This window comes from Protomyctophum parallelum (assembly GCF_964188405.1).
Source record: "Protomyctophum parallelum genome assembly, chromosome: 7".
In the NCBI taxonomy this organism is placed as follows: domain Eukaryota; kingdom Metazoa; phylum Chordata; class Actinopteri; order Myctophiformes; family Myctophidae; genus Protomyctophum; species Protomyctophum parallelum.
The window spans coordinates 9215798-9235475 of record NC_139705.1 but is presented as its reverse complement, the minus strand read 5'-3'; the positions used below and the strand labels follow the sequence as shown (position 1 = coordinate 9235475).

General features: G+C 41.0%; 2 protein-coding genes across 2 annotated transcripts in view; one reads left to right on the top strand and one right to left on the bottom strand.

Moving 5' to 3' along the window:
- tshz2 (teashirt zinc finger homeobox 2) overlaps nt 1-17489 on the bottom strand; it is a 53145-nt gene extending 35656 nt beyond the window's left edge. Inside the window, exon 1 of the mRNA XM_083768987.1 lies at nt 16962-17489. Coding sequence (XP_083625113.1) covers nt 16962-17001 — 40 coding nt within the window. The 5' untranslated portion in view covers nt 17002-17489. The remainder of the gene's footprint in view (nt 1-16961) is intronic.
- pink1 (PTEN induced kinase 1) overlaps nt 1-19678 on the top strand; it is a 194675-nt gene that overhangs the window by 148393 nt on the left and 26604 nt on the right. The window lies entirely within an intron of this gene.

The window sequence follows — 19678 nt, the reverse complement described above, 5'->3', positions numbered from 1 at the left end:
ACGTACGTACGTACGTACACATACACACATAGCTCCGCATCAAATTAACGAGAATCGGTCATTTTATAAAATTATCAATGAATACACCTAATGTTGGGCATGTCATTATAAGGCTAAATGGTTTTTTATGTTTAAAATTCTCATGATTATATAATTTTAGAATGTATTGTATAAAGTAGGGTATGCTTTTCAAAAACAGCTGAAGATGGGGAAAGTATATACAGTTGGAGGGTGTCAGTGTTGTGTAAACAGAGCTATGTCACATCGCGTCGTTATACACGTTATATACATATTACACAGGGTATAAATCTTTTTAAAACAGCGAGTTACAGGTTTGATTCTCGAGCCCGCCGACCTTTGCTGCGTGTCACTCCCTGTCTCTCTCAACTGTCCTGTACTGTACCAAAGAAAGGCAGAACAAATATATATAATAAAAAAATAAATGATCTGTCCGCAGGATTAGGCCTGGACGAACAAGCCACGATGGCAAGATGGTGTAAGGTACCCCATAAAACCCCTTCAGATCTCATCGAATAAAATGATCTAGTGGATCCCAAACATTTCAGCTCAAGAATTAAGAGATGAGTCAGGAGCCTGAACCAGGACACTAACGTACAAAATACATTATGAACCACTTAAGTACTTCTATCTAATATAAGTAAAATAGCCTCTACAAGCTCACAATGCATCGCATCGCGACTGAGCTTGCAGATCTGCTATTGTCACTATTTATTAAAAGGATTTAGAAATGTATGAAATATATACAGTATATATATATATAGGAAACTTAATGTATTTACTTGGAGGAACCCATAAAAATGGTGGCATGAGCTATGACCCACAAATGATTCCCGGACCCATTGTAACACCCTTACTGAAGCAGTAACAAGTTTAATGTTTGGGTTGGCCTGGGCCGTGGCTCAGCGGTCCAGGCACCGGCTTGGCTGGTAATCCAGTCTGGCAGTGTGGCTGCGGGTTCGACTCCCGATCCCGACGGCCTTTACTTTGTCTTCCCCCCCTATCTCTCTCCCCATTTCCTGTCAGCCTATACTGTCTGTCCCTCCATAAAATATATAAAATAAAGGCGAAAGCTACAAAAAAAAAGTTAAAAAAAAAGTCAAAAATAGCCAATTTAACATTGAGGTGCCCACAGTGTTTAGTTGCCCTGACCACTCGACCAGCATCCGTTGCTTTACACACGCAGCCCAGTGAGGACACATCACTCCCAAATGGAGGAAGCAGATCGGGACAGGCACTGTGATGGACACCTTATGGTGTTTAGCCCAACGTTCGCTCTGAAAGAATATATATTCAAAGATCTGTGCCGCATTTTCACGATTTCTCAAAAATAGCAGACCTACAAGCTCGTAGCGCGCCACTCGGTGGCGCGCTATGAGCTTGTAGATCTGCTATTTTTCAATAACTAAAGTATAACATAATGCTTAGTTAAAACACCAAAAGGGGTTCCCGTCAAGAATGGGTACCGTTAGACAAGACAACAAGAGTCAAGTAATACACAGTAATACACAAACATATACACACTGACATAAAGGTATCTGTACACTAAATCCATACAAACACATACAATATGGCTTTATCTGGGTGTTCATTTATCTCTGAAAGAGTTACATCAACGCTCAAAGTTCAGACTTTACTGTGTGCATACTATACAGTATCTTTTTCTTTCCACTTTAAGGGTCCTGCTTTTCCTGAACTTCCTTTCTTGACTGGGAATTGAAGACTTTTCTTCTTGTTAATAAATATAATGTCTGCCGCCTGTATGACTGACCACTGGGTCATATCATAAAATGAGAAGCAGGCCCGCTATATAATAAATATAAATGACTTCATAATAAATGTAGAGTTACAGTACATATTGGGATGTCACGTTTTCTGTCCAAATGTAAAAAAAAAGAATTGTGAGTCTGAGATCCTAGTATTCCAGATTAGACCTGTGTGGAAACCCTGCATATACTGTAGGCTTACTTTATATACAGTATACATTATACAGTCAGAAAACCGTACTACAGACACAAACCCTATACATGTAATGTATACAGACAGTATTCTACACATTGCAGAGTTTCCTGCAGGAAAACAAATGTCAAGGAAGGTGCTACGGGGGGGAAGGGGCCTACGCACGCTGGGGCTGCACAATATAAAATGTCATACCTCAATAGTTATGCCAAATATCGCAATAATGATACAATATATTACTATGGGCTCACACTTATTTTAATAGTATTTCAAACCCATTCTGGACGGGAACCCGTTTTGGTGTTTTAACTAAGCATTATTTAGCTATTGAAAAATAGCAGATCTACAAGCTCATAGTGTAGGTACAAATGTGGCACAAATCTTTGAATATATATTCTTTCAGATAACTTTTTTCAGGCCTAAATGGGTTAAGTGTAGCAACGGTGAAAACGAAACATTGTTTAAAAAGAAAGACGGTATATTTCAGTGCCAGAGTGGTATATTTTTCTGAGGTTTAGTCTCGGTGCTGACCAGGTCCGTCTCAGTGGTGCGCCTATAGCCTGTATACACACATGGCAGTCAGACAGCCCAGGCAGGAATTATGGCGCTGCACACACAAGTCGGAGAGCCCCCGATATCCTTTTGTTTTTCGGCAGACTGAATGACTCTGCTTGACCGCCACAATGCTGACCTCCTACTGACACAAGAGAAAATGACCACTTTCTACAACTTTAAAATGGCCTGAAGGGGGGGGGGGGGGGAGGACATGAGATACTAGTAGTGAAAATACAACAGACAATTGCTGACTCAATGTTTGTCAGGATATGGGGGCGAGGAAAATGTGTCCTTGACAACTTAAACGGTTTTGGATTGGACACGACTTATTTTGACAGATCGTTCTATATCAATGACTTTTACACACACACACACACACACACACACACACACACACACACACACACACACACGCGCGCACACACACATACATAAAGGCCATGACACTCACACTCATACACACGTGCACGCATGTGCAAGTGTGTGCGCGCACACACACACACACGCACGCACACACACACACACACGCACACACGCACACACACACACACACACACACACACACACACACACACACACACACACACACACACACACACACACACACACACACACACAATAAAATAAAATAAATAAAAAAATGGACCCTGATGACTTAGACAACAACAAATGACATCTTACACAAGAGCAGAAATAACGAAAAACACTCGGCTTTAAAGAAGAAAAAGTCATATAGTGAAGTGACAAGTATCAACTAGAGTTACAGCGTGTCATGCATGCTTTGATGTGCACTTTGACTCTGGAGTTCTAACCATGGTCCCGCTGACATGTACATCTGTATTATCCTCAGCCTAATGACAAACAAACATACAATCCATTCAGCAAGTCAAGTGCAACACCACCAACACCTTTTCTTACTATACACTCCCTTGGGCGGAAAGCGGGCCTGTTGGATACTTTAGTTGATGCCTACATTCACACAGCATGCGCACGCACACATGCACGCACACAGAATACCGAAACGGAAACGCTAGCCCCAAAACACAGTCGTCCCGGGGCGAAATCTGGTGGTATTCACCAGGTATTCCTTTTTTTTTAAGATATTCTTTTTGCGGCTTACGCCTTTTATTGACTTTTGAAGGGACAGACAGTAGGCTGACAGGAAACGGGAGAGAGATGGGGGATGACATGCAGTAGGGGCCGTGTCGGGTCCGGGAGTCGAACCCGCGGCACACTGCGACTGGATTACCAGTCCGGTGCCCAGACCGTTACGCTACGGCCTGGGCCTCACCAGGTATTCCTAAACGTAACGCCAAAAACCTAACCGTATTCCTATAACTTAACCTCAGTGAAACTGTGTAAAAACCTAAACTTATTTCTAACCTTATCCTAACAAATACGTGAATACAAAAAACGTTGGTCCGTGGAAAACAATGGGGGCGAATGTGTTTTGGACCCTTCCGGTTACACACACACACACACGCAGTCACGCACACACACACACACACACACACACACACACTCAATCAGGTGAAGTGCCACCCGATGTTTACATTCACTATGCACGCAAGAAGGCACGCACACACACCCACTCCCACACACACACACACGCACACACACACCCATAAACACACACACAGACACACGCACACACACACACACACACGCACACACGCACACACGCACACATGCACACATACACACTATAAAAATCATGTGAGGACCTCACATGGTAGGCCATAAAAAAAAACCTGTAACATGTGTTACAAGGATTCTGCTGGATTTTTGCTACTGCAGTTTTCTTTTAGAAGCCTCCCTGTCACTCACGTTAAATATCAAGAATGTATACATGGTTCTGGTTTACAAGAATAACTACTGAAAACCAGGAAGAAAAAGGGTCTCTCCTTGATAGAAGCGATGACATACGGATGGCCTGCATGTCGAGTAAACCTCTCCGATGTCTGTGCTGAGATATATGAGGAGCTCTGAGGCCAGCACATCATCGCTGTCAGGGTGGAAACCTCACACTGTACGTCCAGAAAATGTTCAAATTCAGGATTCAAAGTCCAAACACGTTGTGATGCAACGTTTGTGTCCCATACTTCGTCATTATATACAGTGTTATAATGTAGAAGTAGGGAGTGGGAACATAAAAAGTTTAAATATGGAGATAAGAGTTTTCTGCCCGACAGCAACGTAATTCTTGTATTGGAGGAGAGGGAGCAAATTGCAATTGCTTGCTGAGATCACTGGTACTGAATCATTAGATCTGTGTTATGTGCAAATATCACCTCGGAGAAGAAAAAAACCAGTGTGTGGGAAAATATTTCCTTATTGGTTTGAGTAATTTAATCCACACTTCCCTATACTGTATATACATCGTCTTTATTGGAAGCCAGCTGGCTTGATTATTCTGAACTGTGTTGAAAGGCAGGGATTTTGCTTTTGCCCAATGAGGTGCGAGAACCACCGAGGCCAAAGCGATGACATCACCCCCCCGACACCCACACGAGCCGCCTCTGATACGTCAGTGCCGCTCTCTCTCCGACTGGCAGCCTTTGGCATCGTGTTTGCTTTCAGTCAGATACAGTTGGCCAGTAATTAGACATGCTGCTTCCTGTACAAAGACCTCCCTGTGTAATATTAATCATGTGAGGATGAAGTTGTAAATCCATCCTCCTCGGAAATTCCCCCCTTTTATATATCCTCAAGATGGTAAGAAATGGCTTTCTTGTTGTGGCGTGGGGCACCGGTTTAATCAGATGTCAGCAATGTGAGAGGCTATACGTCGTGGGGCCTTAAAATGTGCAAATGATATATGAATTTGATGTAGCATGTTCTCTGGGGGGGTAGAAACAGCAGTGAAATAAGCTCATAACTCCATAGTAATCGCATATACCCGATGACCTGTCTTCACTTTGTGAAACATGTTTTTTATGATGATGCAGGAAAACGTTATGAGCGAATTTCCTGGGTTATTTAGTGAAATTAGTTCATCTTCATGGCATATCATGGCATATGAAATGCCGCAGAATAATATTTTTGGTTTCCCAGCATTCATTTTCTCTCCCTAAATTATGCCATTCGTCATACACTCATTACAAAGACAGTCAATTTTGAACCAATTCCAATTGCCTCTAATTTCTAACTGAAATGATACAGGATGCACATTTTTCATCTCCTTGTCATCGGCTGGCTGTGTAATTCTATGGAAATGTCTGGCACTAGAAGAACAAATATGAAGTCAACATAATACATATTTTTAGCTAAAGTTTGCATTTTCCATGAAGTCACAGAAGTTAAGTAAGTTACAGATGTTCAGTCTTCAAAATCTGTCCGTCTGTTATATTCAATGCATTAGATTAGTTTTTAGTTTCGTTTTTTAATTGTACTTTGTCAAGCTGTTTCATTTGGATAACAGAGGCACATTCCAATAAAAAGAGTAACATGATAGCACAACAAATTAAAATGATTATTTAAAGAAGTTTATATACAAAGCAAGCAACCCATAGGCTGCAGCATTGATATGTTGTGAGCTTCTCCCTAATCAAGTTGTAAGTACAACAGAATTATTCTACATCCATCACGGACACCTAAGCTGTCACTGCTGTTTAATGAGTATCAATTAAGCAGTTTCAACAGCTCAGCACATACTGTACAGGCAAACAAGACATAAAATGCACGCCAATAAGGGAGCAGGGTTTAAAACCAGAACAGTTATCTTACTGTATACTGTAGGTTAGGGGATTTGGGTTACGGGAAGCAACTGCTCTGTTTTTTTGTTATAAGACGACACTTAATAATACTACACACGCACGCACGCACGCACGCACGCACGCACGCACGCACGCACGCACGCACGCACGCACGCACACACACACACACACACACACACACACACACACACACACACACACACACACACACACACACACACACACACACACTACACACACTATGTTCATACTGTAACACAGACCTATTCACTTTTTGTACTCTTGTGGTTAGAGGTTAAACACATTAACATATTTATATTTTATTCTAACACTGCTGCTTTTTAGTTTATTGCTGCTGGTTAGTTCATCCACCCAACAATAATATTCACTTAACATAAGCATAAAGTCCAAGAATATTTAGATAGCATACTATCTGAAATGTTAATTAGTCAAACCTATTTACTCATCACTTTTAGTCGTATCAGAGCAGGACATTTGATAGAAGAATGGGAGGTGTCAATAAACCATTTAATAATTTCAGGCATTTTTGCCAATGTTACATTTTTATACAGTAAACACTTCCGTCATGTCCAAATACCTCTAATCTAGAATCATATCAGTTCATGATTATTAATAACAAGCCTTATACACATTTCTGTACTGTATGTATTATTCTAAACCCTTTCCACTCCTTTCCACTCAAGTTTACCTGCCTAACGTCAACTTTCAAATACATTACAGAATCAATCTAAAGAGCCCTCCAATATGCATGCTGACAGGCTGAAATATGTCACCTCAATCAGTGTTTTATTGACATATCCATCACCAAGAGGGTTGGTAAACAATTTACGTATAATACATTGCAGGGAGCCAAAAAGAGTTGGCTTCTCTTTGAATTAATTGTGATACATAATAGCAAATGTGTGCATTCCATTTGCTAACAGCCGTTTCCTGTGGCTCGTTCATAAAACATCAAAGATTATTAAAGACTCATTAAAGGTAATGTGTAATGTGGCTTTTCATAACAAAAAGCCACAAAGAGCTATGCTAGCTAACTACCAATTCATTTAATGGAAATAATAGACATGCAACTTTTTACAAATGCAAAATCATCCATCCATCCAGCCATCCATCCATCCATCCATCCTTCATCCTTCATCCTCCATCCATCCTTCATCTTCAACAGCTTATCCGTAGTCGGGTCGCGGGGGCAACAGCTCCACCAGAGAGCTCCTGACTTCCCTCTCCAGAGCAACATTAACTTCCTCCTGGGGGGATCCCGAGGCGTTCCAAGGCCAGTGAGTCGATGTAATCCCTCCATCTGATCCTTGGTCTGCCCCGGGGGTCTCCTCCCAGTGGGACGTGCCTCGAGGACCTCCTAAGGAGACACTCGAGAGGCATCCTAACCAGATGCCCGAACCACCTAAGCTGCTGGCTCCTTTCCAGGCGAATGCAAAAATAATTCTTGATGTATCTCAGTGCTTTTAACCTAAACATTGTATAGCTGCTTTGACACATACTGTGATTAATTGAATATCAGAACAAAACTGTCAAATACATTTAACCCATTTTGGGCGGGAACCCCTTTTGGTGTTGTAAACATTATGTTATAATTTAGCTATTGAAAAATAGCAGATCTACAAGCTACGAGTTTGTAGGTCTGCTATTTTTGAAAAATCGTAAAAATGCGGCACAAATCTTTGAATATATATTCTTTCAGAGTAAAAGTTTTTTTTATTTCTACGTCACGCCTAAATGGATTAATTGGAGGTGAACATTCTCCCTACACATTTTGCTCTATCGTGGGCATGGCTTGCAGTTCATGACATTCCTCTGACTGAAGCACTCTATTGATTACATAATGTCTTAGAATTGCCCACTGTTAGTTAGATATGAGGGCTGTGGGACAACCATGACATATTAAAATCATAATAAAACACTTTGGTGTTTTAGACTTAAATGTTTTATGTCAATGAATTCACTGGGGTCCTAGGGAGGTATTCCTCCAATTATGACCTGTGCCCGTCGGCCACCAGCCTACTTGGGAACGATGCAAGTTGGGAACCTAGTTTGCAATTCCCGTTGTCATCATAGCACACGTCTTACCCGTCTGAGTCCCATACGGAGATCTCTGTATCTGGTTAAGTAATCAAATGACAGGTGTGGAGTTGTCATGGCAATCAATTGGCTGAGGCAGAGGCTGGAAATTCTACAGGTGAGGGGACTTAGGCTCATTAGGTCCACTGGCAGAGCCTGACCACAGCCTTTTGTGGTGTCCCTGGACAACAGTGTATCCCACCGACTAGGCCGGGCACTGCACTCCCTGTTGAAACTCCTGCTTGTAACCGAGGAAAACGGTGATCAGATTTTACGTCCCATAGCTGGTGGTGACGAGGCGTTGCCATAGCAACAGGACCAACGTTAAAAGCTGTCGTGGTGTGCAACCATTAAGTATACGTTGGGGACCTGGCTGTGCAAAAATAATTAATCAACAACGAGGGACTGCTTAAGCTTCAAATGCAACAAAAGAGTTTGGAGATACTTTCATTATTCTTCGACTGGATGGTTAATCAACGACTTTTACTGATTTATGCCTAAAAAAAAAAAGATTATTCATTGCTTTTCACACACACTCCTACGCTTTTGATTTGATCTAATAGGAGGTGCATGTGCAAGCATTATCTTAGCTGCGTGTGATTGAATTGAGGCAAGTCTAAAAGCCTCCGTTTGACCTCCACGTAGAGACCGGCGAGCGCGGGGCAGCAAGGTCAACGGAGACGGTGGAACGTTGACTAGATTCATCAAATTAGGTCCTATGTAATTGCACCGCATGACAACTCATAAAACACGTCGACTATAAAACTGTCGGCAACCCGTCAGTCTCATGCTAAATGAAGTTACAGGAGGTGCAAGGTTCACAACTTCATGCAGTGTTACAGTGGTGTCCACGAGTACTTCCTATACAGTCATATAATAACCTCACCGTGGCTAGCCATTGGATTTGAGATGGCTTCACGTGACTGAAACACAGGCTTGGTTTTTCAAAAACGTTAAGTCTAAATAATGTACAATACTTAGCCACTGTAACCCATTTTGGGCGGGGACCCTTTTTGGTGTTTTAAGCATTATGTTACGCTTTAGCTATTTAAAAATAGCAGATCTACAAGCTCATAGCGTGCCACCGAGTGGCGCGCTACAAGCTTGTAGGTCTGCTATTTTTGAAAAATCTTGAAAATGTGGTGCAAATCTTTGAATATATAGTATTCTTTCAGAGCTTTTTAACTCAAATCTTCGCTGGAGAGTCCCTGGAACAACATATTTTCAGATAGGGGTCGGCGGCCAAATAGGTTTAGCACCACTGACATAGAAACACAGGTTTTTCAGAAAACTGTCATGATTTTAAAAAGAATATTTTCGATTTCAGGCCTAAATGGGTTAAACCCTCATAGCCAAAATGTGATATATTGTGACATTGTGAAAGGAAGCAATATGGTTGAAAGCGGTTAGGACTTTTACAACCCCTTTTTAATTCCTGTCTACATTTTCTTTGTTTACATAGAAATAAATGGATAGTATAGAACAGACATTTCCATTCATAGCGACGCTGTGCTCGCTCCTGTATCATGTACGGAAGAGGAAGCAATGGGGTGTCTGAGATGCATTTGTTCAATATGAAGATGCGTTGGCCATATGTTTTCCATAGCAACATCCTATGGATGGATATCATCGGGTCCCCCAGCAAAGTAGAGTGCATGTGAACACACAAACAGCTGGGTGGTTAATTACCCATTATTAATGATGTAATTATTATTACTATGGTTGTTCAAGTGACTTCCTTTGAATAGTGATAGGGTCCAGTTGTTCCCTCTGAATGTATTAGTAGCCTACTACTACTGTCGTATTGGTAATTATTTCCACAACCAATGTCTGTTCTTAGTGACAGCTAACATTATGCGGTACATATTAGTGGTAAAGATGATTGGACACAGCTGTCAAAAGATTACAGCTGCATCCACAAACAATGTATATGAATATATGGTCTATTCTAAATCACTGTTAATATCTCAGCTTCCTTTACAATTGGCCATATAGTCACATCACCATTTTTCCCTGTGAATAATATGGTCAACAGTAAGAAACTTTGTGTTAAATATAACACTGCAAAGAGTCAAACTCAAGAGCTGCCTAAACAATTAACGCATTTCTTTTAAAGCAAATTTTAGAAAAGTGACCCGTTTGAGACTAACAGAGCGTGCAGTGTGAAGGCAGTTTACCTTTGTAATTGTTACAGATCACACCATTAGCACAATATTGTCATAGCTCCTGCTCCTGCAGTCAGTCGCTGCTGAGGGTTAATTTGCATAATAAATCTTAATTGAAGCTCATTAAGGATTTGATAAGAGGCAAATCAGGTACACCGTGAATAACTTAAGATTAATGTTTTCTCTGTGTTTTGGTCCTCTCATATTCAGGAACAATTTTACATTTTGATTCCTTGGGTTTGTCGAGGCATACATTAGCAAACTGCACTTTTTTTTAATCATTCTATAATTTGTGTTTTATCAAAGCAAATTAAATTAACGTATATACATAAATTAATGTATATACACTGAAAAAGGGTAGGTCTACATTGTAATTTACAGTCCTCAACGTGCTCTTGAGTCAAGTTTTCCTATGACCTTTACATTGGTCTGCAACAGTGAAATCACTCAAATCAGAATTAAATGTTTGTAATGTTTTAGAACCTGTTTTTTCACTCTGAACTATATGGCTTGACTGCTATCAGTATGGGTAGGGTAACCTCTTTCATAATAAGCATGTGAGCAATGCCCCAATCAGCCAATACAGAAGAGATTGTTTTGAACTGCCTATAATCGTATGCTCAGCATTATAGCATATAGGTCCGGTGACTAACTATACACTTATTGTAGATAAATTCTTGTCAGATGGATGTTTGTGCATATCCTCTTTACTGTGTAGGCTAGGCCTACGTACATACAAAGAAATGACGTATATGTAATTGACGAAGATGACGATTACTAGAGTGTAGTGGGAATGCTTATTTTGTTCTTACCTTGCATGTGAGCTGCGGGGGAACTTTACCTTAACCCATTTTGGACTGATGTCGATTAAAAAACGGCTTCTAAATCCAAATAGTTTTCTGAAAAACCCATGTTTCTATGTCAGTTGTGCTCAACCTTTTTCATGTCAACGACCCCCAGAATTATCTCTATTGGGCCACGGACCCCCATCTCAAAATATGTTGTTCCAGGGACCCCCCCAGAAGCAAATGTTTTAGTTAAAAATGTTCGCTCTGAAATATATATTCAATGATTTGCGCCACATTTTCACAACTTTTAAAAAATAGCAGACCTACAAGCTCGTAGCGCGCCACTCGGTGGCGCGCTATGAGCTTGTAGATCTGCCATTTTTCTATAGCTAAAGTATAACGTAACGCTTAAAACACCAAAAGGCGTTCCCGCACAAAATGGGTTAAACATGCTTCCTCTGTGTAATCAATACCTGGACCAACTGTGTTATTATATTAACTGCAAGCTTCCCTCCATTTTTATCCTCTAAAGTCCTTTACAAATGAACTACCTAAGCTATTCAGTCTCCTCCCCCATTTGGCTCTGTAAATCATTGTATCTGTAGGGACCTGGACAAAATACCGTAACATAATTTCTTTTGTACTTGGGATGTCTAGCAGAAATAATGAGTTTTAGTCTGCTTGCAATAAACTCTCCCAATATTCTAGTTATTGTCAGACTTAATGAGGAGGAGGGAAAAAAATCACAACAAGAAATAGACCCTTTTCTGCAGCGATGATCACATGGAAACATTATCCACATGAATCACGCACAACGGCGTATCAAATTGTGTCATTTGCCTGGAAACTAGTGCAGGTCTCAGAGGGAAGGCAAGGTGAATGAGCGGTTGCTGTAGAGAGGTGCAACGCTGCACAGGCACTTGCCTTGAGACCAATCATAAGAGCCTCCTTTTTTTTCCACACAGGAGAGCGAAGAGAGCGGAGGAGAGAGATCACTGTGCTGGAGGGCACAGGAGTCTTGGTTCTTATCACCTAGACAGTGCACCACCCTGTCTGCCTCTCACACAAACAAAAGCCTTCCCAAACTATTAGCTATCCACACCTGTCACCTCCTCGCTGGCATGCGGGTACTAGAAAATGCAATGAGATCACACACCTAGAAACCACCTGATATGACTTTTCTTTTTTTGTTTCACTGCTATATAAGAAATATTACTGCGCAGAGAAAAGAAAACGAGCTGATGAGGAGAAACTTCAGGAAAAAAGAGGAGCACCGTCCACACACATACCTGTATCTCTGTGGGGAGTTTTCTTTTTTTTACAAGCCAGAAAATTGCAAGCATTGCAACAAAATGTAAGTATTTGGTATGGTGTGCTCATAAAGTGCACAGAAATGTCACGGCTGGATCCGATAACATTGTTATTGTCATCGTTGACATCAACTGAAAAAGATTTTAGAGAGAACGGCAAAGCTTTTTATCAACCAGTGGTGGCCGTTGCTGATAAAAATCCCTGGTAATTATTGGACCTTATTCAGCTGGGCACAAATTTACAACTGAAAATCAGGTAGGAATTAGGAAAACTGAGGTACTGACCAACAACCCCACTGACCAGCATGTTATTTTCTTTCTTTCTTTCTTTTTTTCTTTTGGTTGTGGGGGTGGGGTGGGGGGGGGGGGGGGGGTTGAGCGTTACGGCCAAATTAACCTCTAATGTTCAGTGTTCACTCATATTTATTGTTCAAGTATCAAATTTAGCTGAATTTCATTGTTTTGTTCTGCATACGTTCATATTAGAAGATATCTAAACGGTAAAGGTATGCAGCAGGCCTATTGGTTAGTTTGCAGTAGATCATATCGTGTACTGTAAGTAATGTTTCGTAACAGGCTCAACTATGCTCCAGAACATTTATTGTAACTAACTCCCATGTGCAGACAAGCTACGTTCATCATTCAGCAAATAAAATAAATTAAGTATGAACATTACCAAAGTGTGCAAACAATTGTTCTTACAAAACTACAATCACATTTAACAAGGTCAAAGGGACTTTCCCCCCCTTTTTATCATCAATTGTTGTGGCTTGACTGCTTTGCTTTGCAATGTATGCCTACAGTAAATCAATACATCAGCAACATGGAGTAAAGTTATACTAAAATCTGGTGCTGCTTCCATGATAAAGATGACCAGTATGCACCACAATCATCATTATCATTGTATCCATATCCCCCCATTATTCAAATTATGGGGGGGAAATTATGATGGAGGGTTATACAATTCCATAAGGGCAGTGCAGTGCAGTGATAAAACAAAGGGACAAGGTAATCTGTTATGGAAACTAGGACACCCTTGAATATGATGCACTTTTCCTTTGAGCCTTTGTCATTCAAATTGAACTTCCTTTTTTTCTTTTTACCTAAACTGGATAAACAACATCTGCCTTGATCGTAGGATGTTTCCAGAACAAACCACTTAGGAGGAATTTCTGCTAGCCAATTCCCACAAGCTGCTGTCAGTCACTAGCTGGCACTGCAACACTTAATGCCTTTGTCTGTTCTCCAATTTATCTTGTTAACAGCAAATTGGGCTAACGGTTTGAGGCACGGTTTATTGTAAAAAAAAAAAAAAAAAAAAAAAAAACAGTAGGAGAAAATACTTCCACTGCCGCAAAATGACATATGGCCCCTTCACTCAGCAATGTATCTCATGCACTTATAGGGCTTTAGGTTTGCACTCTATAAAGGTGAAATGTACATAATGTTACATACGGATACTAGGTTCCTATCCCTGTGATATGCTCTGTATGATAATATCCAATGGTTTTCTGCATCCTATAACATAGAATATAGTAATTGTCATTTTAAATTACCATACACTAAATCAAATACAACTGGCCTTTACTTGTGTCTATAGTCTCAAGCTTACAAATAGGCCTATTAATAATACAATTCCCCCAGGAGTGAAGAAGATACCCTGGATACCAAAATGTCCTCTGAATTAATGCTTTGAGCTGAGGATGGTCTTATTTATTTATTTTACAATATCTTGCCAAAATAGCATTTCCACTGAGAGGGACACTGCATCTTTAAGAGCCCCACAGAAAAAAGAAAGCTATTCCTTTGCATCTTCCGCGGTCTTATTTCAATATTCCTCTCTCCTTGTTCCCCCTCCACACATCATTAAACATATTATTATAACATGACTGTCAGCCTGCGTCTCTCTTCGCTCCATTCTTGCTCTGCCAGGTAATCAATTTGTCGTCACTCTCTGTAACCCCAGTAAAGTCATCAAGTGAAATGAGTTACAGCTGCAAAGAGCCTTCAAGAATACAGAAGAGGAGGAGAAAAAAAGGAAACGAGAAAAATGACAACACAGGCCCAGGAATATTCCACCGCTTGATAGCACATCCCAGGTCTTGAAGATGAAATATTAATGCACAATTTGTTTATCTGCAGGCCCACATCTCTCCAGTGCCGAGCTGTTAATTTTCTATCGGCGCACAGACAACGGATCAGTCAGTCATGAACTCTTCACAGCCATTACCGGGAGACATTTTGATTAAGTATTCCTAATGTAGTGGATAGGAAAGAATGAAAACACTCTGCCTGCCAACTTTTGATTGACCATTAAGCCACTGATGAATGTGCCTGTCAAAGAGGAGACAATTACCTCAACAATGAAGAAACTCTTCTGGAAGGCTTATTTCTCTATAGGGCTGACACATTTACCAGAGTACAGGCGAGAGCAGCTGAGAGCGTGTAAAGGGATCACTTAGGCATCTTCTCAAAAGTTCTCTGAATAATAGTGGGGGGCATTGTTTTTACAAAGAAGGGGGCTTTTTCGAGACGGAAATGTGGGAAAAAATATATTTTGTGTGCGCAACTCTATAGGGATAAGTGTGTGAGTGTGTGTGTGTTCGTGCACTAACAGTGTGCCTGGTTGATAAGGGTCCTCGGTATCTTACAGCCTGAGTTAAATACTTGATTGTGCGCTGTGCTGCGCACGGGAAACGCAGGCGATTTACAAGCTCCCAATTTGTTGCACTGTGATGTCATTGTGAGCTTGTAGATCAGCTATTCTCAGTGCCCACGACACTGGCACTCAACTCCGTGTACATCACCCTTAAGCGCCTACGAAGAGCCGCCATTATTGGCAGAGAACAATCACCATCTGGTTGCTGCATCCGCACCCATAATACAGACTGATAACTTCTCCATGTACCACAACCAAGTACCGTAATTGCATCCTCATACACTAAAACACCCTTGATCAATCTAGTTTTAATCTACCAACTTCATCAAAATAAGCCACCGTTTTGGGAACATTATTATGAATGAGAGATAACAGATTCCTTGACACTGTTGTGTGTGTTTAAGGAGAATACCTCTGTGACCTTATATATTATAAGAGTCTTAAGAAAACTGTGTTGGCATTCAATATATAGACACAAACAGTGGGATGTTTAGAATTTCTTTTTTTTGCCGTCTATTGAAGATGGAGCACAGCCAACTTCCTTCAAATATTTATGTTGTGTCTGATGTATGGCAATAACTGTTATGTTAGTGTAGACCCACCTACAGTATACAGTAAAAGGCAGCAAGACAAAATAAAATACTGCATGCACCCACACACACACACACACACACACCAATGTCATGTCCCAAACAAATGATAACTCAATCCGGTGTTCATTTAGGCCCATATACATTTCGGACAACATCATATAGGCTACTCACTGTATAGGTATTTAGTGGGCTGAAAAGCATCAATGATGCTTTTAACCCTATAGCGTCTGTCTGGTGTTAAATACATAACTGCTATTCTTTTTCCATTATGAGACTCCACTCAAGTCATTGCAGTAGCCTAACAGACTATCCAATGCAAGAAAGTTATGTCAAAGTGTGTGTGTGTGTGTGTGTGTGTGTGTGTGTGTGTGTGTGTGTGTGTGTGTGTGTGTGTGTGTGTGTGTGTGTGTGTGTGTGTGTGTGTGTGTGTGACTGTGTGTGCGCGCGCGCGCGTGTCCGTCAGAGTGGATGGATAGCATGAGAGTGAGTGTAACCCATTCCCCATTTGTCTACGAGATATTTAGAGTTCACACGGAGTTCATCTGTTTCAGATACTGCAACCAAATCATTTAGCGCCACTCTGATTCATTATCTGCGAGATAGTGAGTCAAAAGATGTCATCTCGTCTTACTGTAAAATGAGCACTTAACTTTTTTAGATAATAACAAAAAAGAAATACACATGATATTGTAACTATTCTAAAAGACATGTCTGTAGCATCTTTGTTCGCCTATTAATATTGCTAGCTTTTTTATTTTATTTTTCTTCTAAACAAACCAGTAAACGTGAAACTTTTCGGTCGTGTATAGCTTCATTCTAGGACGGTGATCTTCTATGTCAGCGTAAAATATGCTGCGCTTTGAAGAATTAGCAGCATGTCCGATGCCTATCGCTCCGTTCTATATTATATTGTATGAAAACAATTCCGATTCATGTCAATGTCAACTAACATAAGAACATGAATTCGTCTATTTATTTTATGTATTCATTGTATCCATTTGAAACTCAATTTGGTTACATTTTGGCTACTCTCAGAGTTAGGAGGAGGATGTTAAGAGACCGCTACCGTTTGGGAAAGGTGCATAAAAGTCCGATCCTTACCCGCAGCCCGTCTCGGAGCTTCTTGCTTCCTCCGTGGCATTTCTGAACTCGTAGTTCACTACTACTGTGCCCAGGTGAATGTGGTCTGAGGTCTATGATAGTCCATGCATAGAGAGAGAGAGAGACAGAGACAGAGACAGAGAGAGCCTTTATGTTGGTTTCTGGGCACTTCTTCTGTGTGTCTCTCTCTCTCACTAAAAATCCAGTTAACAAGAAACGTTATCAAGCTGATGTCAATAAAGCGGCTTGTTTCTTCTTTTCCTTTCACCTTCCTCCTCTTCTCACGGGGGCGAGTCGTCTCTCTTCTTCCTCTTCACCTTCCGTTTTTGTCCATCAAAGAAGCCATATGGAAAGAAAGAAAACGTGAAAGACGTGTGTCAGTCAGTCAGCTTCTCGACGTGGAGGATGATGAGTAAACGTGTGGAAGGAAGGAAACGCGTCAAACGTCTGTTATAATGGTATTATTGCACTAACACGGTGCAGGCAGGGTGAGGCGATGCCAGCAAACATCGATCCATATAGAACAAACTGAACATTAAAAACTCCTCCCTCCTCGCCTGGACTTGATGATGGCAGCGAGACATTTGTTACACTAGATAACCATGAGTTTATTAAAGGAACAGGGGCCAGGCAAACGGCACGGTGCTGCTTCGGGTGGAATATAAACCGAATGGAGCCGAGGCTTGCCGAGCATAGCCGATCTGCAAGCTCACAACGCGTCGCGCGATCGGCTATTTTGCGAGTCCCCTGATTTAAAAAAAGAAATAAAAGTAAAAAAAGAAAAAAAGTTTCATGAAGGCGTTTAGCAATATATTGTCCTTGCACTGCGTCTGCCGCCTAATGTGTAACACACAGGCCTAACATTCAATTTGGCTTTTGCTCATTGAAGAGATGTAGGCTGTACTATTAGGCTTGTAGCCGATCGTGTGGATTGGTTAATTGATTGATTGATTCTATTGAGTCTAAACTAAAAGGATATCACCGGAAAAAAGTCAAATCATAAAAAATCGCAACTTTTCTCCACATTTCACTGTGTAGCCTACTATACAGTACTAGCTAATATTTTCCAGTTTGAATTCTGAATTGTTTGACTTTACCAATTTGTATTTATTTTGAAAGACACTTTGAAAATGAATCTCTAAACTGTTATGTGATGTAGGAATATCACTTTGTTACTTCTTTTGCTCCTCCAAAACATATAGCCATATACATTTCCATTTGTTCTAATTACATGTAGGCTATACTACACTTGATGCAAAGTTCCATAATCTACAAAAATGTGATTTTACTGTCCGAATAATCACACAATCACGTCTCTTTTTTGTTATAGGTTACTTCCTGCATCCGACTATACTCTTTGTTTGTTTCCATTGTCAAAATTGTCTTTAATATGATTATTTTTAGTTACTGTACCTGCTTACAGACACACCTGTATCAATTAGGCCTATACACACAAAAGCAATGTTTCTCTTTAGTTGTCATAGACGGGTACAGGCTCTCTCTCGCCCTCTCTTTAAAAGCCTCTCATGACCTCATCAAATTCAAAGTTTAGGATGATGGATGAATTAATTTCAGAGAGACAACGCCCCTCAAGAGATCCTGGCTGGCCCCGGCATTACAAATGGCACCCTGATAATATTCCATCACCCTATTTTGTGTCTGTCAGTCATTTTGGCAACAATAACCAAAGACCTCCCCTGAACTGCACCTGAACCCACGTTGTGATCAATCACGGCTCAGATCCGGCCCAAGTCATACCTGTCTGACAGCTTTTAACACCTCATGTGTACACAAGCATGTGCGTGAGCGCGTACACGCGCGCGCGTGTGTGTGTGTGTGTGTGTGTGTGTGCATGTGTGTGCATGCGTGTGTTAGTATGTGCTGACAGGTTGTACACTACAGCGCCCACCAGCCCTCACCTCAGCTTATCTCTACCAGTATATGGCCGCGCTCTACCGCTGCCGCTCGGCTCAGACCATGACACCCGCTCCGATTTCATCTCCACACAGTAAACTCCTCAGTGTTCATTTCACTCTGAGAGTATAACCAAATGATGGACCCTTTAGGTTATTTTCCTTATATATTTGTACAGTCTCAGACTCAGAGTTAGTGTGTGTGTGTGTGTGTGTGTGTGTGTGTGTGTGTGTGTGTGTGTGTGTGTGTGTGTGTGCACGTGTGCATGCGCATGGGGGTTTTCAGTGACACCATTGAGTGTGATGTGCATTTCTAACTAGTGTGTACATTCATGCATCAGTGTCAATGGGAGATACTCACGCGCAGATGGTGGAATTTCTCATCCTCTAAGACTCAATGAGTGTTTTCTTCTCTAACATGGATGCGCAACTGTTACCTGCATGGCTGTGTGAGGACTTTCTATAGCTCATAAGTTGTCATAACACAAAGAGGTTTCACTCAAGTGTGATCCTCAATCACATTGTGTTGATGGTTATTAGGAGTCCAATCCAAACGGGCATGGGGGGTCAGATCAACATTATGGAATGAATTATGTACTGGCCATATATGGAGCGTGTCCTTGAGTGTACAGGGTTTTGATGAGGTCAGATCAACATATGGAATGGCAGAACAGGTCAGCTCCATATATGGAGATCTAAGGGTGACAGCAGGGCCAGTGTCTTGATTGTACATAGGGTTTGGCCATATATGGAGCATGTCCTGAGTGTACAGGGTTTGATTTTTGATTGATTGATTGATTTAAA